Source organism: Calonectris borealis, chromosome 7, assembly GCF_964195595.1.
Source record: "Calonectris borealis chromosome 7, bCalBor7.hap1.2, whole genome shotgun sequence".
Taxonomy (NCBI): Eukaryota; Metazoa; Chordata; class Aves; order Procellariiformes; family Procellariidae; genus Calonectris; species Calonectris borealis.
Window position 1 is genome coordinate 24,608,688 of NC_134318.1, and position 25,865 is coordinate 24,634,552.

The following is a 25,865-nucleotide window of genomic DNA, read 5'->3' on the forward strand; positions in this document are numbered from 1 at the left end:
CTCAACTAGTCTTGGTAGTGATTTGAAAACAAGCTCGGACATTAGCATAACTTTTTCTTCCCAAATGAGATTCTCCATGCAGGGAGAGGGAGGCATATTTTACTCCCATGAGAACAGAGTAAAACAGCAGAAAGCAAAAAGGAATGTTGTGCTGACTGAGTACGTAGTTGTGAGGCTTCCTGTTTTGACAACAAAAATTAAGAAGTATTTGATATACAAAGGGAATCGAATGGATTGTGTTTTGATGCCAAGTTTAAAGTTTTGGGTGTTTCCAAATGCTGCTTCATTCCAACTGTCTGATGACACATGAGGTTTGACTTCTTTAAAATTGTTCAGTCAAATTTAAAGGTTAAATTGAAGATCAGAAAAAGTCGAAACTCCTTCTCCTATAAGGAGATTTAGAAAATGCAAAAAATCTCTTGGTTACCCCTCCCTCACTCCCATACATGCTGCTCATCTTTCCCATTACTTGCCGGGGAATACTCTCTTATTTTCTCTTGATCTGTAGCTCCATTTCCAAGTCCAAGTAAACTTCGTAGAGCAGCATGCCTCGTCATAGCAGGTGTCTTATGCTAGAAGCAGACTCCAGAAACGTGTGGCTGCATGAGAACCTCTGTTCTTCATTAAAAATTGGATTTTCCACATCTAGCAGACCTAGCAATGCCTGGTTTCAGAAAGACTTGTTTCCTGAGTCTGCTTAACTTCCTAACGCAGACTATAATACAGGCAGGTCTCCTGCGAAATTCTCTCACAAAGCCCGATGCCCTGCCACACATGCTGTGGCTGCTTTGAAGCCACACGGACACGGACTAGCTGGCTAGTTCACTCTTGCTGGCTGCTCAGCTGGTTGCAGAACATTCAACAGCTGCCTTTGGCCTGCCTTCCCCCCAGCAAGGCACTAACCCCGCTGAACAGTCCTCCCCCAGCAAACAGTCCTCAGGAGCTCCTGTGAACCCCATTACCTTACAGGCTTGTATCTCAGTGCTGAACTTGGCAGATACTTACCAATGACATCAAAAGTTAATTATAGGATGGACAGAAAGGTGAACTAACATAAACATACCACGGTCATAGAAGCATGCCCTCTTCTTCTGAGGAAACCAAGCCTACAAGAACAGTAATGTCCCCAGTCATTACTGGTGAGGCAATCTTACAAGACGCCTTGACGAGCTGAAGCCTTACATTGCATTACGTGTCCTTTTTGTCCCATGGATTCTATTGGTGAACATTTAGGTAGCCTGCCTGATCTTTATCCACATGCAGAATGGCTGCTACTTTTCTCTTCACAGCCCTCTCCCCACCCATGCAGGCACAGCAGACAACAACGATTAGATGTATAAGGGCTTTTCCAGAATGTGTAAGCACAGTCCTGAGCTTCATGGATGAATCCTTTTTTGTACAGTTCTCCAGATTGGAAAGAAAAATCCTATCCCACCAACTTGCAGCTCTCTTGTAGGCGAGGAGCACTGAACATGTCAGCACTTCTCTTGCTCTCCAAACAGTTTTAACTCACAGTCCCACACCCAGTAACTTTCTGGGACACGGAACCTGCTCTTCCCTTTTCTAGGGAGCATTTGAGTCAAAATTTGCATGTTGAAAAAAAGGTCTGGGAAGCTCACAGAGAGCAGTGTTCCTGCACTCATTGACTGGGTTCTGGAAAATAAAGATTAAAACCTGGAAGCATATCTACTGTAGGTAGAGTCAGCATAAACTTGTGCTAGATAGACTGCACTCTGCAATTTCTATTCAGAAAAGCTAATCTGGTACCATCAGTCAACCCAGGAAAGGACAAGGTCTCACCTCCCCATGACCAAAACAAGATTTGTGATATGGACAGCCATTTCTAAGAGATAAAGGAGACAGGCCCTTGGCAACATGAAGGCAGTCTCAGAATCCATTGCTCACTGCTCTAAAACCAAATCATTGCATGGTTTCTCGGCTGGTGGCAGCCATCGATTTTGAGAGACAGAAACTTTGGACTCAGAAGTAGCAGTAGAAAAAATACAATTATCTGGGGATAACAGAGCAGGTTCTTGGAAGAAGTGGGTAGCAAGGGGCTGGTGAAGAAGCCCGAGGGGATGGTAAATGGAGACCTAGATGACTCAGTTTCAGTCTGAAAGGCAAGGTTGACTGGGAACTGATTCATGGGGCTTCTGGGGAGCCACACAAGGTGACCTTGTTTGCTTCATATTCTCAGAGGAACTAATTTCAAACAGAACTTGAACCTGGTCTGGGGCATATCAATCATTCTGCAACCCTCCCTGTTACACAGTGTGACCTGTGGAGAGTCCCTCCTCACACACGTACTTATTCTGGCAGCACCCTGGGGAACAGACCCCGGGCAACCTTCAGGAGAGTCCCCACTTGGGTCTTCATGTGGAATTCCACACCAGACTCTTCCTAACGCAAACACCTCCGCACGCGCTCTTTCACACAGCTTCAAGATGTGGTGCCTCCTCCTGCTGCTCTGCTCCCAAGGAATTGCCCTTTCAGCAGGATTCACAACACCCTCCACTCTGAATTCAGACAAAAGCCAGTACAGGAAGACTCGCAACCCCGAGTGTTTTATGAACGTGGTAAGTTGGGTCACTTTCTCTCCCTTTCTTTCTAAAGCGTCTCGCCAAGTACCACTACCACTGCCCCATCACTAACAGTCCCTGTCAGGAGGCTAAGAAGGGCCCCTTCCACATCTCCCATTTTCCCAACCTGCCTTTTCCAAAACCACTGCAGTAGAGTCACCGCTGCAACAGCGGCCGGCTCTGAATGTGCCAGGGACAGATGGGACTCTTGCACATTGCATGAGGACAGACACGTAGCACTGCAACGGAGGCTGCCGGCTGCTACTTTTGGCTCCAAGGCCAGGCAACTCCCCAGAACCTCCCGGGGGGCACTGAGATCCAGGCTACTGAATTTTGGCCCCAGCAACAGGACTCAGCCCCGGACTGTGACCAGAGCACAGACTACTCGCCCCAGTCCATACCAAACCGAACAACAGACCTCCGCTGCCTGCATTTAGGGTGAACCCCAGCAGAAATACGATGGAGGCAGGGCTGGGCCATGCCTCATGGCGCTTGTTTGCAGTCACCTTTCTCAACACAGGTTGGTATTTCGGGCTACCGCACAAAGAAGGGAAAAGTGCGATCCTGGCAAGAGAACAAAGATCCCTCCAGCACTGTGATAGGGAGCACCGGCCTAGAAGAAACCTTCATGCTCCTATCCAAACGGTCTGAGCTGCCAGGGAGAAGAATTCCTTTGCAGTGGAGGCAAAGGCTGGTTTCTAGTCTCGAGGGAAGCAAAGTCCTCCCCTTCTGTAACAACCTGTTTGCTCAGTACGGTGGCAAGGGAGCTTGAACCCCTTCTTCAGACAGCAGATTCTCGCAACACAAAGTAATCCAAGACCCCTTGCTCTGAATCACTACAGATTTCCTCACAGTACATGCAAAATGAGGTGTAGGCGGTCTCATGAGTTCCTTAGTGACAAGAGCTCCACCTTTGTTTGCCTTGCCTGCATGGCTTGCCTAATCACGCTTTGGCAAGAAACGGTTCATTATGGACCAAACCCCACATCTTCTGGCATTGTCTTATACAGATACTGCTACGTATTTAATCTGTAGGAAGGCATGATCTGTATCAGCTTTGCAAACTATCTCCCAAAAGGTTAGTCACTCCATACAGTTTGGCTTTGTCCCATAACATGGCAACAAATGCCAGACAACTGCCACCTAAGCAGGCCTGAAGACTTTTGATGCATCTTTTTACAAGACCTGTAATATTTATTCTCAGCCATGCTCCCTGTGGCCAGGGGCCTTGCACTGCCACCACAGAACAGCCCACATCCACACTGCTCAGCTTGGTTACCCTCCAAAACAGGACAACTTGGATGTTAACAAACTCTCCTTTGGCTTCCCACAGAGTGAAATTATCAGATATCATGGATACCCCAGTGAGGAATATCAAGTTCCCACAGAGGATGGATACATTCTTGGTGTTTTCAGAATTCCCGCTGGGAGGAACAGCCAAAATACAGGTGTGACACAGTTATAGGACATAAGGAAGGTCTGAGAGCCAACTCTTACATGGGTCCCCCATCTTTCCCCTTTGCACATGCAATGGCATGTTCCACACCTTTCCATCTCTGCAAGAGCGCCTAGTCAGGAACGGGGCCTGAATTCTGAATCCATCTGAAGTCCACACATTCAGTGTCTCTGTCCTTATTTCTGACTTTTCTAATAATTTTGTCATATCCCATTTTTTGCCCACATGTGGGCTTGGGGAGGCTTTGGTAGACTGGATTTGGGGAAGTTTTGCATTACACCCTAAGTAATATACATTTAAAATAGAAGGCTGACAACAAAGCCTCTCAGATTAGGCATGTGAATATTAATTCCCAGCCTTCTAAAGGACAGGGATAGTCTTAAGGAAGGTGATAAGAAATCAGGTCATCAATGAAAAGCAAATGCACTGAATCTATTTCATCACATTTTCTAAATGGAATAAAAATTTCTACCTGGAATTCAAGGTACCCTGGATATTGATACTTTGTTTATTACTCTTTGTTAGAATTACACAATAATTTATTTTGGATCTCCTTTGGAGATCATCTGGAGTAGCCTCACTCTCAAATTAAGGTTAACCAAACTTAGATCAGGGGCCTCTCAGCCCTGCTCAGTTGGTTACTGGACAGATCTAAGGGTAGATATGCTTCTTTGGATGAATTATTCTTTGTCTTCCATACACTGTTATGCCTTCAGCAGTTTTCAGCTGTGGGTAGATGGTTTCAGTATAGCGACCTGTAAGTTGACTTTCCAGTGCAAGAGGAGATGGGGACAGACCTCCTCATTAAACTCTTTTTTTGCCAGTCCTGTCGTGAAATGTTTATGAAATGTCAATAAATGGTTCCTGCTTGCATGGAGCAAATCCTTCAGGTTTCTCAGACCAATATCTATGCATAGTTCTCCTGGGAGTTTCTTGAAGAAAGAAAGATTTAAAACCTCTCACAAACTAAACCCTGCACTGCAATCTTAAATACACATTAACTACTGCTCCGATATAAGAATACTTTCATCTTTTCCAGGGCAAAAGCCTGTAGTCTTCCTACAACATGCTTTTCTAGGAGATGCTACCCACTGGATTTCTAACCTGCCCAACAACAGCTTGGGCTTCCTCCTCGCAGATGCTGGCTATGATGTCTGGATGGGAAACAGCCGAGGGAACACTTGGTCTTTAAAACACAAGACTCTTAATCCCAGCCAGAAAGCGTTCTGGCAGTTCAGGTACTCTGTGGAGGGAGAATTACTCAAGATAGAAACTCCAAAGGGACTAGATAGCTTCAGCCTGATGGTTTTTACCTAAACCAGCATCAGAACAGGGTCTAACCAACAAGGACAGTAAAGAACCAGGCAAAGAAGGATGCTCACTACTACTCAGAGTTGGAAGCATTGGCTGGGGAAGAGATTTCAGACACTGGGAAATGAAATGGGATGCTGAGGAAAATGGAGACAGTACTGTGAGAGGGAAAGCCAGAATCTCAGCTTGAAGAGGCTGAGCAGCCTTGTCTAGAAATCTCTGATCTCTCACAGTTGAATTCAACCAAGAGAGAAATGTGTTTTGTAACCCATGCTGGTGAGAGCAATGATTAAATTCAGTTCCCCAAGGGCTGCTGACAGGTGAGACTGGCACCTCCTCCACAGAGAGCCCAAGGCATCAGGCAGCCTGGCAGTACAGCTGCGTCCCTCTACCCCCTTCCTCAATTCAAGCGAGAATGCAGACAAAGCGTGCAACCTCATCTGTCAATGGGTTCTGCTTGGTGCAATGAACAAAACTGACATTCAGTAGCTCACACTGTGATAGCTGAATTCTCTGCTAGCTTTTTTGTGTTTCTCCCCTGTAGCTTTGATGAAATGGGTAAATATGATATTCCAGCAGAGCTGTACTTCATCATGAATAAAACCGGACAGAAGGATGTATACTATGTTGGTCACTCTGAAGGCACAACAACAGGTAATGTCAGGACACTCACATTTCACAACCATTTGTGTTCCTAGCTCAATAGGTGGGCCTCCCCATTGATTCAGTTGTTTTTCTTGTTTGTGGAGAGCTAGTAAATGTAGAAGTGCCTTCTGAGTTGAGATTTGGAAAATATGCAAAACTTTTCTAAAAACAGCTTTGATTACCCTTAATAAGCAAAGAAACCTAATAGCAGATCCAAATATAGTTCAACTTTTTAAATAACTAGAGACATAAAAGTGGTTATTTACTGGGTACTTCAGGTACTGGCACTGGGTATTTCTCTTAAATTCTCAGAATTTTCATTAAGTTCATCTTTTATATTAAGACATACAATTCTTTTCCTTGTGAACAGGAAGGAAAAACTAAAAAGATAAAACAGCACATATAATACATATTTTCATATAACAGAAGACAAGGAAAAAGAACCTCAACATTACTAAGTCATGTGACTTAATGGCAATCTTACAATTTAAAGCATAGTTCATGAGTAGGTATAACTAGCCACATTACTGTTTAAAAACACATTGCCAGAGACTGAAAATTAGGAAAGAAAAAACATTAGTAATTTATTTTCTCTTAGTGCCAGCCTTTAGCATTAACTTACTTCACGGCCTCTGAATGCAACTAACTAACTTTTAGCATCAGCTGAAAGTTCCTGATGTTTATGGTTTATGTGTAAGATCCATGAATGGACATTGATTAAAAATGAGCAACTGCCAGTTCATTAGTGTAAACGACCCAGAAAAAAGAGAAGGAAATGTGGGAAAATCATATATTGTCACAGCTCCAGACCTTTTCTTTCTTTTCCTCTCATAAGAGTATTTAAAGACCCTCATGGCAAAACAAACTAACCATCTAGGCTTTCTTCAGCTGCCTTTGATGCAAACAATCAGTTGAAAACACTCAAAGCTCCCAGTATTCAGCTAATTATTCTACAGTTTCATGGAAGCATAAACATACATAGACCTTTAGAGACTATAATTTGAAAAACTCTTTTTTTATGAGAGTTTTTTGAACTTTAGAGGGAATTGACTTTATCACAAAAACCTCATTGACATGTTGCCTACAAAAACTGTTCTGATAAAGGCAATGTCCAGACACGCTCTAAACCTCAGAATGAACTTTGCCTCCCAAATAAAATTCGTTTCAGGACTTAGCTTCAACACTTGCCCTAGGTAAAACATGCAGCACAGACAAACATGGACAACAGATAATGGGCTGCAAAACTAGTCTCACTTCTTGTTTGCTACCTGCTGCTTATTTATTTGTTTTGTCTGTGGAAGATGTCTTCACTAACTCAGGCTGTCTCTTCTCTGTTTGCAGGCTTCATAGCATTTTCTACATACCCTGAGCTGGCTAAACGGGTGAAAATGTTCGGTGCTCTCGGCCCAGTAACCACATGCTCACATGCTACAAGCCCTCTGATTAAGATAACAAACGTTCCTGGATCACTGCTCAGGGTATGTAATTTTTCCCTCTACGAGGCCCAATGCCCAACTTACCTTCACAGGGTTCAGTCAACCTGAGATGAAGCGTTCCCAAACAGGTGACATGCCGATACTGAGCTTGGGATGAATCGAGTGCTCTTGAAAAATCTGTTCCTAAACTCTGTGGGGAAAATATTGGAGATATAGGGCTTGTAGCAGCAAGTCCCAGTGGAGTGTGAGACTTGTGAAACTCTGTCTCGTTGTAGGACTCCTGCTGTTAACTAATATTTTGCTGGCCTCATGCAGGAGGAACTAAACCAGAGCTGCAATAACAACCATGACAACCTCTGGGACTTCAGAAATGAGTGAGCATTGAGGTCACTACACTAGAAATGGAAGGATGGCTTCCTCCAGGATTGATGCCTGGAGTAATATGAAGAAGGAAGGATATGTGATGCACTATGGGGAAGAAGGTGTTTTAAGGGGTACTGGGAGGGCAAGCTGTTTCAGCAATCTTTGAATACTGAGTTAGGAGGCTAGGCTATTAGCAACAGTTTCCTGCATAAAATGCTCCTGTAACAAGAAAAAAAAGTGTTGCGCTTTTCTCTTCCCTCAGTTAATACTTGGCTACAAAGGAGCCATGCACCAAATTGGATTTCTGAAAGGACCTGTGACACAGTTATGTACAAGCCTGGATAAGTTTTGTGGCCACGTACTCTGTTACATAGCTGGAGGCGACATAAAAAATCTGAACACGGTAAGTATATGCAAGAACACCTACTCAAAACTAAGCTAATTTTGGAAGTTACATTTGTGCACTCTATCTTTATCTAGTAACTGTCACGCATGTAAACGTACATAAACCACAATGTAGTCCTCAGCAGACTGAGGGAATGCCAGGACATTGTGTGGTGTGAACAGTGCCAAACAGGACTAGAGCTAATGATGGATGGGACCAACAACTAGGCACATTCCAATCCCAGAAAGAAAAGACTGAATTCAGTCTGGAGCTATATTGCACATATAGCAATGTGTCCTCTTTTGGGGCTAAGCTGACCAGATTTTGGTCATACACAGATGCTCTTTAAAAAGAGCCAATGGACAATGGAGTCAGACTTCTTCTTGATAATATAGTTCTCAGTGTCCTTCTTTAGCATGCAGACACCAGGGTTCTCTGAACACTGGAATAATTAAAAGACAGGAAAAAGCTCCTTTTTTCTTCCCACTTTTCAGATTACTTGCACCAGAACTTGATCCCAAAGAACTACTGGAAGGGGCATTTTCCCATTTTTGTTGTCCTTAGAACTGGGCCCAACAGCTCAATCCACAACATGTAGAGCTACAAAAAGTCCTTGCACTGTGCCTGAGGAGTGCAACGCAGCTACAGTGGGATTCACAAATCAGTCAGAGAGGACAGGAGAGACAGGAGGGTTGTCCCTATGCTTGCCAACATATGGACACTGCAGTGTGTCTTAAATCCCCTTTACAGTTGCCAAAGTATGCAGAAGCTGGCCTCTGTAATGTTTATTACTGCAACATCTGTGAAGACTGGGGCTCATTTTTCTCCATCTATAACCACTTGTAAAAGCACATACAGGAAAGCAATGAGAACGAAAGGTTCAACACAAAAGCAATTAAAGGCATTGCAGCCCTTTTGAATTGCAGAGCTAAACCAGAAAGGATCTTTCTTGAGTTGGGTTAAGTCACTAATGTAGTTCTCAGGGCAAGATAACAAGTCTAAGGAGGAGTCCAGGAAGATGGCATTGGAACATCTCCTTAACAGAACTATAAAAATGCAAACAGAAGAAAAAGCAATCTGTTTTGTAAGCCTCTTCTTTAGCACTAGGTGTAAAGTGAAGAGAAAAACAAATCTTCAAAAGACTTATACATCCATGGGGGTTTGGTGTGAGGTGAGGAATCTACTTTGAAAGGTCTGGAAGGTTTTTCCCTACTGTTGCTGAACCACAAGATCCCACAGTAGTACTATCTTCATGTAACAGACTCGCTTTCATGGAGAAAGTGTGCAGATGCATACCATTAGACAGCTATTCCTAAGTCTGCTTCTCAGTTTTCTGTCTGATTTTTGAAGAATATCCTATTAAAAACGGGTTTTAACACAGCAGCAGTATGTTGCTCAGGTCCTTCACAGCTTTATTCTGTCACAACACTGGATCCCTGCCTTTATAACACTTCTGCTTTCTCTCCAGAGTCGAATAGATGCATACGTAGGACATTCCCCTGCTGGAACATCAGTACAGAACATTATCCATTGGCATCAGGTATAATTGCACATTGACGTATAAACGGACCCTTACTCCTGTTTTTTATGCAACCGACAGCCTCCAGGGAAGTCCAGAGGTGGTGGATCTGGGAAACTGCCCATCACATCTTCTCACATGCTGCCACAGAGGGAGCACTGTTTCCCATGGCTCACCAGACCATCACCCAAGTTGCCCCTTTGGTATCAGGCACCGAGATTTCCCCAGGGCACATCAGACCCCTCTGCACGTTGGGCTCTAATGGCTTCCAGCCTTCATCTTTATTTATGAAGACATTTGCCTTGAGAGCTGCAGAAGTGAACGCAAGCACGGTCTAGGCACTTGGCAGGCAGTAGGAGGATAGTGGAAACTTGAGCGGCCAGAGGATGAGCCAGACAAAGAAGTAACGCAGGTTAAAGCTTTTCTCCCAGAGGGTTAATTGCAGCCTGGATCACCTCCCAAAGCCAGTTCACCACAAAACACTTCTGCTGGCACGACGGCAAAGTGGGGAACTGCCTCTTCTGCTGGCATCTTACGCCACTCTCAGACCTAAGCTTGTTCTGCCTATGCTCCAAATCAGAGCAGGGCAAGAGAGCGTCGGCTCAGAAACACGTCACTGTACGTGCACAGAACTGTGGCCACTTCTGCCAACGCTTGAATATATGCATGCTCCTGCACACACCCCTGACTAAAATTCCCAGGATCCAGACCACCACCACCCAGAGCCAGAAAACAGGGACAAGCGAGCAGATCTCTAGCATATCCTCAGTTAGTTTAAGGCTTGCATAAAAAAATGCACACAGGTTTGCAGTAAGACAGATTCACCTTTTATTATTTCTTTTTCCTTTCAGACAAAGCACATTCAAGAAGGGAACAGTCTAGTGTTAAGCTAATCACACCCTGCTCCCCATAGCCAAACTCTCGTAAGAAGCACAGAGCCTCTGGAAATGCCTCCACTACTGTGAGCAGACCAGACAAAACTGACACACAAAAGTCGAGGTGTGTGACGAGGTATCGGTGTCATATGTTACACTAGACTAGTAATAGCCCTGACACACCTCGGTGCCACAAACAGGGACCCCAACTTTAGCTAACTAAGATAGTCGAGCAAAATTTTGATAACAAAACATACCAAGGGTGGCGGCTGAGGATCAGGAGAGAATGTTAGCAAGAGGAAAGGCAATGAAGCCTCTCACCCTACCATCCATCCTCAGTACCCCTGGAAGCCTGCAACCAGAGGAAGGGGTGGGAGTAACTCACAGTCCACTGCCTGAGCCTTGGCTTCAATCACAGGCAGGAAAACACCTCCTGCGCTCTGCTTCTTGGTCTCTCAACACTTACCTTTTATCTGTTCTTTTAACAGCTAACACGTGCAGACCAATTTCAAGCTTATGACTACGGCTCTAAGGAAAACATGAAGAAATACAACCAGGTAAGGCAATACGGTTTCTCTGAGAACTCATCCTTGGGTTCTGGCAAAACTAAGAACAGAAAAATTCAGATTTTAGCACCTGCGAGTGCTACACAAAGAGGGAGAGAGTGGTCTGAGCTCATGTTTCACCTGAATCTAATACTCATACATGTAAAAGTCTAATCACAGACAAGGCATAGACAGTTCCTTGCAGACAGCTAACAGAAGTTCGTTTTGCCTCCCCTACTGATGCAGGGATGTGTCCAACGACATGTCAATTTACCTGCCATTCCCAAAAAGCTAAGAGCCACACCCAGGTCCTAGGACTGCATGAGTATGGAGCTCTTCACTCCCCCAAAATCCTCAAGGTCTGCCTTTCAGTTAAGGGAGGAAACTAATCTCACAGTGATGGTGACCTCTCCAATTGGCTGACAATCATTTGACTTTCAACCAGCACATTTGACTTGCAGTGTCCTGTGGTGTACCAGGGCAGGCTGCTTTTCACAGACAGAAAGGTTCCAGAGTCACTTTTATCCATGCACACCGTCTCAGAAATTTTCTAGGGTGAAATTATAAATGGCCAAAGTATTTCCTTGCCACTTAAGTCGCAAACGTAACAACTGAGACCAACAGTTGCCCTCCATGCCCCAACAAAACTTAACGATCCTCCCAGCCTGAATATACACATGAATTAACTCCACAGGCCTTGCCTGATAAACGCAGACACTGCTCTTTCCATGTCCCCACCTCCAAAGGGCACAAGCAGGTGTCAAACTGCAGGACAACTCATAGCCATGCATTACAGAAAGACACAGGAATAGGATGGATCGTTCCCTTTCGTGGTCAACAGGGAATGGGGTTAGGGCAATAAACACTAAGAGGGTGCCCTTCATCCTTACTGTTTTACTGTAGGGAGTGCAGGAGGGAAAGAGAGGGGCTTGCACAGAATCCTTTCCCTAAACACCACTTCTGATAAAACAGCAGTCACTCAGGTCTCCTCCCTTTCTTACAGCCTAACCCTCCTGCGTACAAGATAGAGAAGATAAGCACACCAATTGCTGTTTGGAGCGGTGGACGTGACAAATTTGCAGATCCAAAAGACATGGCAAAGCTACTTCCTCGGATTACTAATCTCATTTACCATGAGCATTTTCCTGCCTGGGGACATCTTGATTTCATCTGGGGCCTTGATGCAACTGAGAAAATGTATCAGAAAATCATTGAAATAATAACAAAATACCTTTGAAACCACATGCAGAGTGTTGATTCACTCAGTAAAAAACTCAAAAAATTCTATTTGGCAATAAGCATGATACCTGTGGAAGAGGTAAACACACAGACACACATAGTGGATACCAGTATAGGTATTTATCTGCACTTGTTTGTTTCTTGCTTTCCTCATAGTTTGAGGTTTTCCATAGTGTTACTGTGACTGCTGTCTTCCTGTGAAGTTTGAGGTGTATAGGAATGAAAGCTGAAAACATGAATATATTGGAGCACACACTGCAAGGATCACTTAATTTGGACAGCTTTTATTTCTACAAGACTGATTTTCCTAAGCCTAAACTCTGTTGTTCTCATGTTCTTACATACCCCACAGAGGCATTCCCATAGCCAATTTGTGTCTTCCCATGAAGACCCAAAAGTGGGATTTTCTCATTTTTCTGTAGAAGTACAAATGTCCTTTGTTTAAATTTGTTTAAATTAAATCATTTATCCGCTTGACAGAGAACTTGGCTTTTTTTTTCTTTTTCCCTCCTCACATTTACCTACAGTGTCAACACAACCAAGAGATCTTCAGACACAAGAAACTGAGCAGGCAATAGATGACTTCCAAACATCAAGGAATCCAACCTAAGAAAAACTCATAGAAATATTCTCCCGCCCTCCATGCCTACACATCACCCAAAGGTTTGTTCACGCACTCTAAACCCCCCAACTTCAAAGACCATGGATGGCAGCTGAGGAATGAGGAGATGTAGATCCGTCAGCCAAACAACACAGCTTTCACCCCATGAATTATTCTTGACACTGGCAATGAAGTTGTTGCAAGCACTCTGAGCTATCAGCTTTGACTTTTACATAATTATGTGTCTTGACCATTCTTTGTTCAAGCAATTTCTGCAGCATGGGAAAGCAGTCAGCTGTTTTCCCTTTCCGGCCATTAGCCCAAAGAGATGGCATCTTCAGTATCCATGCAAGTGCCTCACATCTACTCACCTACAAGTTGATCTGGTAGGTAAGAGTGTCTGTCCCCAGGTTACACCAAATTGTTCATTATTACAGGCTCAGAGAGGGTAGCTTTGTTTCCTGGGGTGTTTCTGGATCGGGCCTCAAGCTCTTACTGCCCAACCAAGACCCTTTGCAGTTGGAGTCAGCATGCAATAGAATAGTTACACTGAAAAATACATCTGTGTTCTGCAACACAGGCAAAATACACTAACTTGTCCATGCACCCAGTCTAGCAGCCGTTAGGAAATGGCCAAAACTACCAACAAAAATAAAGATCCATTAGACCAAGAAAGCAAGATACATTTGAAAGCATTTGAAAGGAGATTCCCCTTTATTGCTGCATTATTAAATCACAAAGCGCCAGGCCATGTTAATACATTGCTTACCGCTGCAGGTTTTCTTCTGCCTTCACCTATGCAAGAGAAGACTCATGAATTTATTATTATTTTGGTATATGCATCCCCTGCTGCATGCATCACTCTGAAAAGCATGCTATCCTGTGCAGTCCCGTGGGAAGGATACATCTGGTTCCCCTCAACAGCATTTCATTTATTGATTTTTTTTTTCTTTAGTACACTGTTTATATTGGAAAGGTAGTCAAGAGACTTGTTTCTCTACTGCGCCAAACATACTTTCATTATTATTTCTTAATGCATTAAAGCGACCTGGGAATTGGCTTGCTTTGTGGTCCCCAGCAACTCATTGAATCTCTTTTTGCTGTTTCTTATACAAAAAAAAAAGATTATAATCCTTCCGTTGTAGCAACATAGTGAGAATAAAGGTGTGTGAAACTTGTAGCAGGGATGGAAGAAGAAAGTGCTAAGTTGAGAGATCTATTTTCCCAGTCATTCCCATTGTAAGAAGAGAAATACAAAGAAGAAGGGTACCAGACTTTGTATAAACTGCTGTGGCATATTGTTCAGTTGTCAAGTGTATCCCCTACGGAACAAGTAACACACACTCTAAAGGATATTTTATTTTTGCATTGGCTGCCAACCATCATGTGCTTTGTTTGGGCTTCCAGAAATATTACAGCTAGCTTTCAAAATCCACAGTCTGCGCAAGTCAAGTAATAAAACTGGGGAAGCAGATGGGAAGGGCAATATTTTGAACATTATTGTAATCATTCACGGCTTGGTAAAATCAAATGAACTCCTTCCAGCCCACGTGGCCTTGGGGGTACTGACAAGCCTCACAAAAAAAGTCAAAGTCTGCAGCAAGGAATGGGTGGATTTGGACCTCAACCCTCTGCTGGACTCCTGCTGCTGTGCAAGATGGTTTGCCAGATGAGGTAATTTTCTGCATGTTCAAGAGTCCTTGATGACTAGGAAGTTTTCCTTAGCATGCTTTCAATGTTGTGGAACTGCAACCTTCTTGCTATATCTAAGGGAGTCTCCCCATCCTGAAAGAAACAGATGAAATACATTGCAATATGATAGATATGGGCCAAGTACAAAGAGCTTTCGCAAATTTGCCACCCAGATGCAGTGCTTTCCTGCGTACGTTTCACTGTCACATCCTTGCTCTAAAACAAAGGTTTCGGAATGTGCTGGGTCTAATACTACTCTCACTGAAGCCAGAGGCAGAGTCCTCCCCTCCCCTCCAGTAGTGACAGTCATTCCACTGTTTCCTGGGGCTAATGTCCAAAGTCAGTGCAGAGCTAAGCTAAGAGCTGATTTCAAGAGCAACATGGGCGATATATTGTTCACCTCAACTCAGTAATGCAGATACTCCCAGGTCAATATTTATTTGGACAACATTTGAGCTTTTCTGATGACAGAAGCAGCTTGACTTAGCCCCCCTCAGAAGCCTTCCCCACCTAGGAAAGCTCTTACCACTCCCCTGCAGCCTGCATCTTAGGAACAACTGTAGAGCAGCCCTGAGTTAAGAAGAGGTACCGTAAAGATAGCTAAGAGATCTGCCAATCCAGCGGACATGCATGCAGTGTTTACTGGTAGAAATCCAGCAGCGAAGAATTTGGACTTTAAAGTTGCTCTTGCCAGCAAAGGCAATGGAGCAAATGTTGCTTTATACCACACAGCAAACAAGTCTGCTGCCAGGAAGATGTGCACTCTTTTTTTAAACTGCTGCATACCAGCTAAGGCCTACAACATACTGGTTCACCATCACGATAAGGAAATACAGTTATCAACTTCACCTTCTTACCTGATTCTTTACAGAAGCGTCTGCGTGAGCTTCAAGCAGTAGAGGAATGACTGCCTGGTTTTTCATTTCACAAGCATAGTGAAGGGCTGTGCTACCAGACTGAAGGGAAACAGCAGCAGATGAATTTTAGTTCTATTAATTCTTTAGTAGACCTTAGGCAAGTATGACCTCCTGTAGCCTTATCAGTTTCCCCCTAACAGCTGGACGCAAAAGACACATATCATTTGCTGTCACAATACACTACACAGTAAAACAAATACATTCTCATAAGGGCAACAGGAACAAAAAAATCATTCCTTCCCCAGGATGCAGCTGCTAAAAGAGGTCTGTTACCAGGAAGCCAATAATTCTTTACTAATTTCAGAAGATTCCGTGATCTTAATCTCAACAACTATGTCTTAAGCAATACTGTTTGCTGACACTTCAGTGTTTTAGAATTTGGTGCTGTTAAAACTGGGGGTTCTCCTTTTCTACCTTAGAGGAGGGGAGCTCTTTACCACACCCAAGTAGGCTGGTGAATACAGAACTCTACACATGGCTGATCAGCACACTCTGAAGATCAAGAGAAGACACAGGGTCTAGCACTGTGGCATGACCTTTGCCCACAAATCTGCTCCAGTCCAAGAACTCTTAAATGGTGATAAACTCAGACCTTTATATCACTAGAAACTTTATAGGATCAGTATCTCAACCCAGCTGGCCTGGATTCTTTTAAGAGGGCATTGGTCAGAAAGGGAGAATTAGTTAATCAGTGGAGAATTATTTCTGTGTACATTACAAAACTATTGGCTAAGTGTCAAGGGGAAACACTGAATCCTCCTCCTACATCACAGTCAGTTCAGTCCCTGATCCTACTCTGAAAGCAGGACTATATTGCTAGAAGATTCTGAAGTCTGTTTTTAGTAATGTTGCATGCGTACAAACCACATTTGCATTTGTATAAACCCACTTACAAAGTCTGTAGCATTAACATCCACTCCAGCTCTAAGCAACATCTTGATCAGGTTTTCATTCTGTTTAGTCTTTGAGACCTGTTTGGTGCAAAGGAAAAAGTAACACAGTAAGACATTTCACCTGCATATAGTACTAAGTAGATTTTGGCTAAATACTGTTTTGTTTTTTTTTTTTTCCAAAAAAGAGGAGTGTCTGGCTTCTGCAAATACCAGACTGATGCAGTGATACAATTCTGTTCCTTCACTAGCTAAATTCACAGCAAAATCCCTGCTTCTTCTGTTGCTGTCCATCAGCCCTTGCTTTAAAAACAGCAGTCCATATTTTATACAGGTTTCTGGCCTGAAATACTGCAATGAGAAAGGTGATAAGGGGAAAGGGAAAGGTATGGGGGCTTTCCTGCTTTCATCCAAACTCACCATGAGAAGATATCCAAGAAGCAAAACTGGCATGAGGATTATGATGAGCACATAGTCAAGGAAGGTAAACCGTTTTCTCACAGCATAATGCAGACAAGTGCGGTCTTTCTAAATACAAAATAACTCTGATTAGTACCAGATTCAGTGATTTGATTATATTTGTTTAATATTGACAACAGTAGACCATTTAATATTTCACAAGCTTTCTTTCAGGTTATCTACTAGAAATATTTCTCTGATTTTCAAGCAGAAACAGACACATGCATTTTGCTTCCTTCAAGTGGGAGCACATTTAACGCATCCCAGGCTCATGGAAGTTGGGCTACATGTGTAAGAAGGATATGGGATCCAAAGGATTCCATGTGTATAGCTGCAAACTTGGACATGGCTGCAGAGGGAAAGAGGGCAGAGCAGACATCTCAGAGTGGCTACTACCACTGCCCAGCAAGTTAAATCAGCAGGAAGAATCCCCACAGCTCTTCTTCTTACACAGGTGCTGGTTATTGAAGCAAAGACATAAGAGGGTTTATGGCATCTTAAGAAAGATGGCACACGTGAGAAACACAGGCAAGCAGCAACAGCCCCAGCAGATTCATAGTGAGAAGAGAGTTTAAAAAATCTTTGAATACTGGTTGTAGCAAAGCAACTAAAGGGTAGAGCTTTCAACTTGCGTGTTAAAGAATACTTGTGTTAAACCTCCTACGGGTTGTCGAACTGGAGTTTGACAAACTAGGTTACAGCGTTACACTGTGCCCCAAAATAAGCAGGGAAGCCTTTCTGTGTCATGCTCTGCTCCCCATTCTCAGTTCTGAGCCCCACAGTCAAGCTCTGCACCCAAGGGCCTGATTCCATCTGTGAAGGTGAAGCAGAGAAGCATTTAAGAAAGCCAGGCACAGCTAGCAAATGGCTGGCAATGCAATTAGAATGATTTTACTGCAACATACTGAACCCTTTCAAAGGGACTTTGAGGTAAGATGGAGAGCCTTCTGCATCAAGAAGAATAGATAGGAGAGAAATGCCTCTGACCTCACAAAATTTGCTGCGCTCCTATGAAATAAACAAATGCACTGGAAACCAGAGATATAAGATAGCACACAAATGTGTAGGAACTTGCTAAACGTTGCCTTGGAGTATGACATGATACAATAGAATTGACAATGTTGTGGGGTTTTTTCCTGACTATTTATCGCCTTTAACATCTTAAGAATAAATTAGTAATGAAGCCAGAACATGCATCTTTTGGCTACTTTTTATTTGTAACCTACAAGGAAATCTACCACAAAAACACACTTCCTCATCACGTTAGGGAAAATAGTCGGTCACAGCTATTGTGCAAGGCAGGTAGGTTTTTTAAAATAGGGAACAGGTGAAGAACAGACAAAGGCTTCCTTCCTCACCACCCAGCATGCTAGTGTGTGTCAAATAATGTGACAAAAGCTGGTCTGCAAAGGGAATAAAGAAGGTTTTCTTAGAGTCAGTCTCTCCTCAGGGATACATTTGTGAGACAGACAGGCTCTCCTTCAGACCTTCCTTTTAACCAGGGTGAAGAAAAAGACAGAGGGAAAGAAAGGCTACAGAAGGGACAAATACAAGCTGGAGGGCGAGACAAATGCAGAGTGCTGCATGGGTAAGCAGGCAGAACCCACTGTGAACTGGGGATGGCATGCAGTATTACCTAAACGGGGAACGTGAACACAGAGAGAAATTCAGGTTGGCAATGTTTATTATCTTGTATGCACTGGAAAGTTAGGAAAATAAATGAGGAGACAAACAAAAACATATAGGTTTATTGAATTATAATTTGGGGGTTATACTTATGCCTCAGTTGGAAACAAACCTCAGGTTTGGCTGTGCTTGCCAGTGTCCCCACACATACACTCCAAGAATCTGAAAGAACAGTCATTGCGAAGGAGGAGTCGGTGGCCACTTACCTTGTTTCTGAGGTTGACATCAGCATTTCTTTTTAGAAGATAGCTAGCTATCCTGTTGTTTCCCTGTTTACATGCACAAATTAAGGGGGTGTCTCCACCGAAGCTGTCCTGGATGTTCAGATACTTGCTGTTGCGCTCCAAAAGGAGCTGAACTTCATTGAAATCGTTATTATAAGCTGCCTGACAAATGGGCTGAAGAGAGAAGATAATATTCATCAGCACATGTTCCACTAAGTCATCCATTCTGACTTACTACTTGCACATCCTAAGGCACTGCCAAGCACTTCTGACAGAGGTTGTAGTTCTAGGTGACTTCCAGAAGATGGTGGTAAGAGATACTCCTGCAGCTGCCACACAGCAGCTCTCAGCCTTCAGCCTGAGAAGTCACAGCCCTTGCCAGTGGAATGAACTTTCTGTTCCATTTGGATGATGTGTCTATAACCCAAGAAATAAATCCCGTTCATTTGCAGCCATTAAAAAAACGGCTTCTGATCTCATAGGGGTTGGTCACTGTATTAAGCAGCAAGCACTGACAAGCCCACACCTCTCTAAGTTTACAGCAGCCTTTTCCTTTGGACGAGCACTGCTGAACAAGAGATACCACTTGTGACTCATCAATTCCCAGAACAGAACCACACTTTAGGTGAAAGCTGAGATAGAAATGTAAAAAAAAAAAACAAAAACAAAAAACACACCAACAAAAAAACCACCAACAAAAAAGCAAAATGCCAAAACCCCACTAAAACCTAAAACCTCCACAATGTTTCTTTTCTAGGGCTTCAAGTTAAACTTCATACCTAAAAAATACATGCATGTATGCCCACAGCTCAGATCCTCAGATCGTCTTGGCTTTTGCTCAGTATTTCTACGCACCCTATGGCACCTAACCTGCAATTCCTTCCCTCTCCAGCAGCAAGAACTCAGACTAAGGAGAGGCTGAGAATGACAGGAGTACTATGAGTTTCTAATGGCCTAATACAGGCAGAAAATAACAGCAAGAAGTCTGGCAGGCTGGTAGCATTTGAAGTTCTCCAGTCAAAAAGAGAATAAGTTTCTTTCTTTTCTTCTGTCTTTGATACTGAGGTTTTTATTCACCATTTTCCAAGATAGACATTTTCTTTAAATATTATCTGCAGCTTTTCCTTCCCGTCCTCCTTTTATCACATCCTAAATATAATACATGAAGAGGATCTAGCCCTGAACTCTGAGCCCTTTCCTCACCCCTCCCCGCACTTAGCTTTTTCTTTTTTTTTTTCACATTAAAAAGATTCATCTTATTTACACTTTCACTTCAGACAAACTTTGATCTACAACACAAGTTTACTCCAGTATCATTGCTGCTTAGTCTTCTGGACAGCTGCATAAGAGAAGTGTATTTACATGCTTACCAGACCTTGCACCACTTCTTGTTTTGTTTTTATTATATCAGACAAAAATCTACAAAGAATACATGCAACATTGTAAATTTGCATCATCTGTCTATATTCTTTTAAAAGCCTGCATGTGCCATTTGCTATTACACACTCCTCTAGAACCAGAACTGTTTTAATGATTTTGAGGAGAAATCCCTCTTTTAAATCCCTCTTGGTGTAAGTGACTTACACCTCTTGGTGTAAGTGCCATCTAAATCATCAGTTTGCTCTAGTACCTCGCTCTCTGTCATATCAGTGTCTAGTACTGTATCTTCATGTCCAGGAAAGAGAAGATCAAGTGGAGTCTGTCTGCACCTCTGATTTCCCTACTATTCTTGCTTTTAAGTATTGCTTTGCTTATTTAAAGATGCAGGAGTTTTGCTGTTTGATTGAACAACTGCTTAAATCACAGCCATTTACCATACAATTTTACTCCTTTCAAGTCTGATTCTTGCTAGTTCAGCAGCTCGTGTCACCAAATGATATGCTTTTCTGCTTTTCTTTCTGTACTGCCTCAGTTTTACTAGCTAGGCCATTAAGCCCAAGGCATTTCTGACTGATACTCTCATTGACCTGTGGGATCTTTTTCTAAACCTTACACTACTGTTGAACCCAGTTCTAGAGCCATGAATAATGATGGAGCACTTACCACTCCCTAAGAGACTACATTATTTGGGACTGAAGTCATGCACAGAGACGGGCGCGCAAGAGTCACGTATGCTCTTTTACGTTCTGAAATAGGCTGTTCTCAGAAAACATCCAGGGCAACAGAGAATGTAAGGAAGCAATTCTCATCCATTCCAACAGCTAATACATGGATAATTGACATACTTAAAGTATTTTTTAAATTATTATTATTATTATTCCACTGCAGTGGGGGTTCTTTGTAGAATTGATTCTTTCGTGCATCAATATGTTCCATTTATATTAAAAAAAAAAACACCAACAAACGTTTTTCCTGGTTTTATGGGATTTTCTTGAGGCCCACTCTGCTGGTTTGAATTCTAGAAAATGCCTCTTATAGTCAAGAAAAGTGAAAAGTCCCATCAATCTTGTAATATACCTCCCAAATTGACAAACATGACTTTATGACTGGAGGAGCCAACATAGTAGCAGAATATTTAAGTAACGGAACAAAGCAATCCAAACAACTATAAACTCATTATTCTGATATCAATTACAATAGGACTTCAGAAAAAATGTGTTAGGAAAGAATAAAGATAAGAAAAATTACAAATAGGTGGCAATCAGTCACTTGTGCAAGAAAGGCATCAGAAACAGCAACCAATGGCAAACGTTATATTAGGCAGCCCTTCTCACAGAAAGAGGAAAGAGCTGTTACAGAAGGCACTTAACTGGGATAGTGGATACAGTTCCTGTCATCTGCATCCAAAAATGAGATCAGACTATGGCAGGAATGTAAAACCTCTACACAGCTGAGGAATATGAAGAGCCTGAAGAAAGACTGACTTGCTTAGCTTGGCTAGGAAGAAAAGAGACAGGGCTGTAAGTGTTCCGAAATAAATTAAAGGGTAAGTATTAGAGAAGAGGAGCCAATTAATTTCAAGGAACAAGGTAAAAAAGGTCATATATCTGGCCAAGAAGTTTAGCATGAAAATTAGAAAGAGATTTCTAGGCATGTGCGGAGTAAAGCTCCAAAACAGGCTTCCAGTAGCAGCAGAATGGACACAAAACCTGACTGGCTCTAGGCTAGCGCTTGAGAAGTGTGCAAGGATTTCTGTGCTTGTGAAGCCTCTGCCACGAACCCCTCTTCCACCCTCCACTTTTTTCGGTTGCCGCTGGGGTAGCTCTATCTAAATTAGGACTAACTGTGCTTAAGACTGTTTTAAACAATTCTCCAAACTTTGCTCAGAAGACAATTAATAGAGTTTCTTATATATACACAGTTAGACAGCACCTGTCTGGAATATCAGCAGTGAGGCCAATTATAGAGTTAGGACAATGTTATGTACAGGCAGTAGATTCCATCCAAAACCCAAGAAAACACATTTCCTTTATGTCTACAGAAAAGCATGGAGGCTAAAAGTCTGGAAAGCCCCACTCAGTTTTCTACAGTTTTAGAAGACCGCCTCAGCAAAGATGTAGCTTCTGATTCATGTTATGGTTATTGCATTATTGTTATCCACCCATCATACACAAGAGGGAAATAAACCTACGAGACACGTATTCAGAATAACTGGGCTTCACATGCAAGATGGAAGCAGTATCAGAAGAAGCCAAAGTTCACATCTCAGACTTGGGCTCAGCTGTGGAGAGGAGCAGGACTATGAGTGCAGAAGTCTCATGGCAGCATATGTCGGCCAGAACACCTGTAGCTTCCCTTGTTAGAGAAGCGCTGGTAGCTGGAACACAGATATAAAGTCTGTGGCATCTCCTTTAGGTACATGTGAGAATCAAAGACCAACACTGCCACAACAAAAAACCCTGAAGAAAGCATCAGAGGGAACTGAGCTCACAACTTCTGGAGAGGTTCGCAGTCCAAGACACAGAGATTGCGAAGTGGCTACTCTCACTTACACCACATTATTTAAAAACCCCAGGGTCCTGACCGCCCCAGAGAACTCAAAACAGACCCAGCCCACCTCCACAACGTAGCAGGGCAGACCTGGCATGGGCACAGCAAACATTACACCCAATAAAACACGAGCTCTAGGTCGGAAGGGAGGGGGAGCAGGACCAAGAATTCCAGCTTAGGTAAAGAGGAAGCGAGCACCTCTTTGAACTGTCTGGCAGCAAAGCCCTTCACTCTGCTCTCACTCACACTTCCGCAGCACCACCTAACATTTAGGCAAGATGCACGTGATGAACCTGACAGCGTGACGCTGCACAAAACATAGGATGGAAGAGAAGGAAAATAAAGAATTGCAACACCAAACTCCTCCTACCCTCACCAGTGGTGCCTTTTCCCTGCCGCAGCATCAGGGCCAACCATGACCTAACTCAGATTCTCCATGAACCAGAGCACATGCCTCTGCCCGACTGAAGAAAGCAAAGGGCAGACACTGGGGACTGGAAATCTGAACATGAGATATGCCAATGGCTGAGTGATGCCCACCGAAGTCAGGTGTTCAAAGGAAAATTGAATACGCAGTTTTAAAGCAAAACCTCTATAGTTAGATTAGAATCTCTTTTTCTACAATACTTCTTCTTCTACAAGCCCTTCAGAAGAGGTTTTCATTGTTCAGTATCTGAGGCTTCAGGAAAGGTGAGAAGTAGTCATAGGACAGGCAAGGGTTTTCATGGCTGAGATCACTCAGTACAAGATCACCAGACAACGGGTGCAAGAAAAGTAAAAAAACTTTCACTGTCAGGAAGAAGGATAATACCTCTACACAACTGATTTTTTTACATTTTTTTTTAATCAGCTGTGGGCCATGTGATTGAAATCAGGACCTGGTAATTTACTCAGATCCAGATGAACTGCCACATCTGAATTTGTCTACTTGTTTTCAGAGCTTCTTGCGTCTCCCTCTGCTTAGCTTTGTTGAGGTAGTGATAAACCACGAGCTATTCAGCAAGTTCTACCACACATGAAATAAAGGTTAAAGGCATGGCACTAAGACGAAGCATTCAGCCAACAGAGAGGAGGCTCAGGTAAAGCCGGTCTTGCAACTGGGAGAGCAATTTCAGATTGTAATTGCTTCCTCTTTTGAGAGCTGCAGGAGATTGCCTAAGTTACATCAACACTTTGCTGTTGTTTAGACAAAAAGGAGTCACTGCATAACATCCAGATATTCTGAACCAATCCACAGTCTCTCTTGTGCACTAAGATTCGTCCAGAGGCATGCTACAAACTAAACAGGGAAGTCTAAATCTTGTTTGTGATGCTGAGGAATGCACTAGTATCCAATCCATACTCCTCAGGAAAGGCAACTTACACTTTCTTATTTGCACTTCTCTAGATTTCTATCCTGTACAAAGGAACCACACTTCACCCAGAAAACTATATCTCGCTCAAAATTTTTAAAGGAAGAGAACTAATGTATATGAAAATATCAACTAATAAGCATGGAAGATACGGACAGCATTTGAACATTCTCTAAACATCACTTTAATTAAGCTAGATGACACTGGTTTCTTGTACAATACTGTCTCAGAGTAGTAGATCTGGAGAGAGGCAACAAACCCCTCCAGAATAAGGTGCAGTCTACCCCGCCCATCACCTTATGAATGCACAGATTCAAGCTCCCTATAATACTGAAAGAAGATACTTGATTTCATTGAATAGCCTTTTAAAAATAAAAGGGTGGCTTGCAGCATAGAAATGTAACCTTTTAAAGGAACAGCTATGTAATGCTATCTCCAGAAAAAGAAACAGCAGTGCAATCCACTGTATTCGCAGCCAAAAAGGACCAAAATCCTCCTTTGTTCCCAAGGGCACAAATGGAAAACTTATAAAATAATGAATATGTTTAGGTAGCACTTATGCTAAAATCCAGGGGTATGCTAAATGGACCATGGTCTGGGGACAAACCCATAAAGATAAGAGCTAAAAAAAAAATCACATTCCTAAAACAATCGTGGGGTGGGGGGGAGTGTTTCCTTGGGCATTAGCTTTATTATCTATATTCAGCATAAGCCACAGAGTTGTTTGCAGCTTGCAAAGTTGTTTGTTGTTTGCACCGTGCTCAGAATCATTCTGATCTCAACACAGAACAACAAAAAATGTTGAACACATACTTTCTCTGTGAAGTCACAATAATTACGCTGGTTATTGCATTTTCTTTACTCCTACAAACAGCACTTCTGCCAATTTGTAATAGCCGAAGTACAGCATTTCCAAACGAAAAGAACTTCCAGGTCTGTATCAGCCCGTGTATGGGAGGCTGAGAAGGGAACAAACCAAACCCAGCGAATATCGTATCTTCAATAGCTTCAGTTACTGCGCAGAAAATGGTCACGTACCTCTGAATAGAGTAGCCCCATGCCTATTCTTCACTGCTGGAGTTCGTTCTTGTTCACCAGCCCAACAAGTTAACCTCACTTGAAATGCTCTTGAGCTTGTTTGATTCTGGTTAATATTTAACTCAAAAGTATCACTCTTTCTTAGGCTACATTTCCTTTAAGTGATTTCTACTTGGTAGCATGAAACAATTGTCTTCAGAAATCCAACCCAGCGAGATAAACATGAGAACAGCAGCTTACAGGAGACTGACAGGACAAGTTACAACAGAGAAGCATTTTCCTTTGTCGTTTTTGCAACAACAGCCTCCAGTTGCCTAAAAAGGAAAGTAGTAAAACAGGCTGAGGGGAGGAGGAGGGAGAGAGAGAGGAAGAAAATTTCACAAGTGACGAAAGGGAGGGGGAAAAAGAAATAAAAGCACGAAACCTAAAACTTAAAACAAGTAACTCAGAACGGTAGCTAGTTTGCCACCCAAGCTACTTCTGACCAAAACACATCCCAAACCCTCTGCAAGAACACCTCAGACGCCTACCAGGAAAAGGGAAGCAACTAGATACCACACCTCTAACGAGAGTTCCCGGTATAATTAGCTTCAGTCTCTTATTAGGTAGGCCAGCCGCTTTCATCACCTTTTGCTCAGTCTTCTCGTCCTAGCCCAGCCCAAACAATGAATATGGTTCATGTTTAACCTGCTAATGTCATATGTTAACTGCAACAGAGCTTCC

General features: G+C 42.9%; 2 protein-coding genes across 3 annotated transcripts; one reads left to right on the forward strand and one right to left on the reverse strand.

Annotated features, from left to right (window-relative positions):
• Positions 1 to 2,444: 2,444 nt before the first annotated feature.
• On the forward strand, positions 2,445 to 12,361 carry LOC142084245 (lysosomal acid lipase/cholesteryl ester hydrolase-like). Its single transcript, XM_075154641.1, has 9 exons — positions 2,445 to 2,576; positions 3,913 to 4,027; positions 5,075 to 5,273; positions 5,891 to 6,000; positions 7,333 to 7,469; positions 8,053 to 8,193; positions 9,644 to 9,715; positions 11,058 to 11,126; positions 12,118 to 12,361. The coding sequence occupies exons 1-9, from the start codon at positions 2,445 to 2,447 to the stop codon at positions 12,349 to 12,351; spliced, it is 1,209 nt and encodes a 402-aa protein (XP_075010742.1). The 3' UTR covers positions 12,352 to 12,361.
• Positions 12,362 to 13,649: 1,288 nt separating this feature from the next.
• ANKRD22 (ankyrin repeat domain 22) lies at positions 13,650 to 25,457 on the reverse strand. Of its 2 annotated transcripts, XM_075154644.1 has the most exons (6): positions 25,143 to 25,457; positions 18,805 to 18,996; positions 16,874 to 16,981; positions 16,457 to 16,534; positions 15,504 to 15,602; positions 13,650 to 14,739 (listed from the first exon to the last, which is right to left on the reverse strand). In XM_075154644.1, exons 1-6 carry the CDS (start codon positions 25,161 to 25,163, stop codon positions 14,662 to 14,664), a joined length of 576 nt encoding a protein of 191 aa, XP_075010745.1. In that variant the 5' UTR covers positions 25,164 to 25,457; the 3' UTR covers positions 13,650 to 14,661. The 2 variants fall into 2 exon arrangements, with proteins under 2 accessions (XP_075010745.1, XP_075010744.1); XM_075154643.1 differs by lacking the exon at positions 25,143 to 25,457 and having other exon boundaries at positions 18,805 to 21,239.
• Positions 25,458 to 25,865: the final 408 nt, after the last annotated feature.

Coding starts and splice junctions, on each gene's coding strand:
- ANKRD22 (XM_075154643.1), bottom strand. CDS start 19,047: ATGGATGACTTAGTGGAACATGTGCTGATGAATATTATCTTCTCTCTT. Junction 15,603..16,456: donor ATGTTAATGCTACAGACTTT/GTAAGTGGGTTT, acceptor GTTTCCCTTCAG/TCTGGTAGCACAGCCCTTCA. Junction 14,740..15,503: donor ACGCTTCTGTAAAGAATCAG/GTAAGAAGGTGA, acceptor TGTTTCTTTCAG/GATGGGGAGACTCCCTTAGA.
- LOC142084245 (XM_075154641.1), top strand. CDS start 2,445: ATGTGGTGCCTCCTCCTGCTGCTCTGCTCCCAAGGAATTGCCCTTTCA. Junction 2,577..3,912: donor CCGAGTGTTTTATGAACGTG/GTAAGTTGGGTC, acceptor GGCTTCCCACAG/AGTGAAATTATCAGATATCA. Junction 4,028..5,074: donor GAGGAACAGCCAAAATACAG/GTGTGACACAGT, acceptor CATCTTTTCCAG/GGCAAAAGCCTGTAGTCTTC.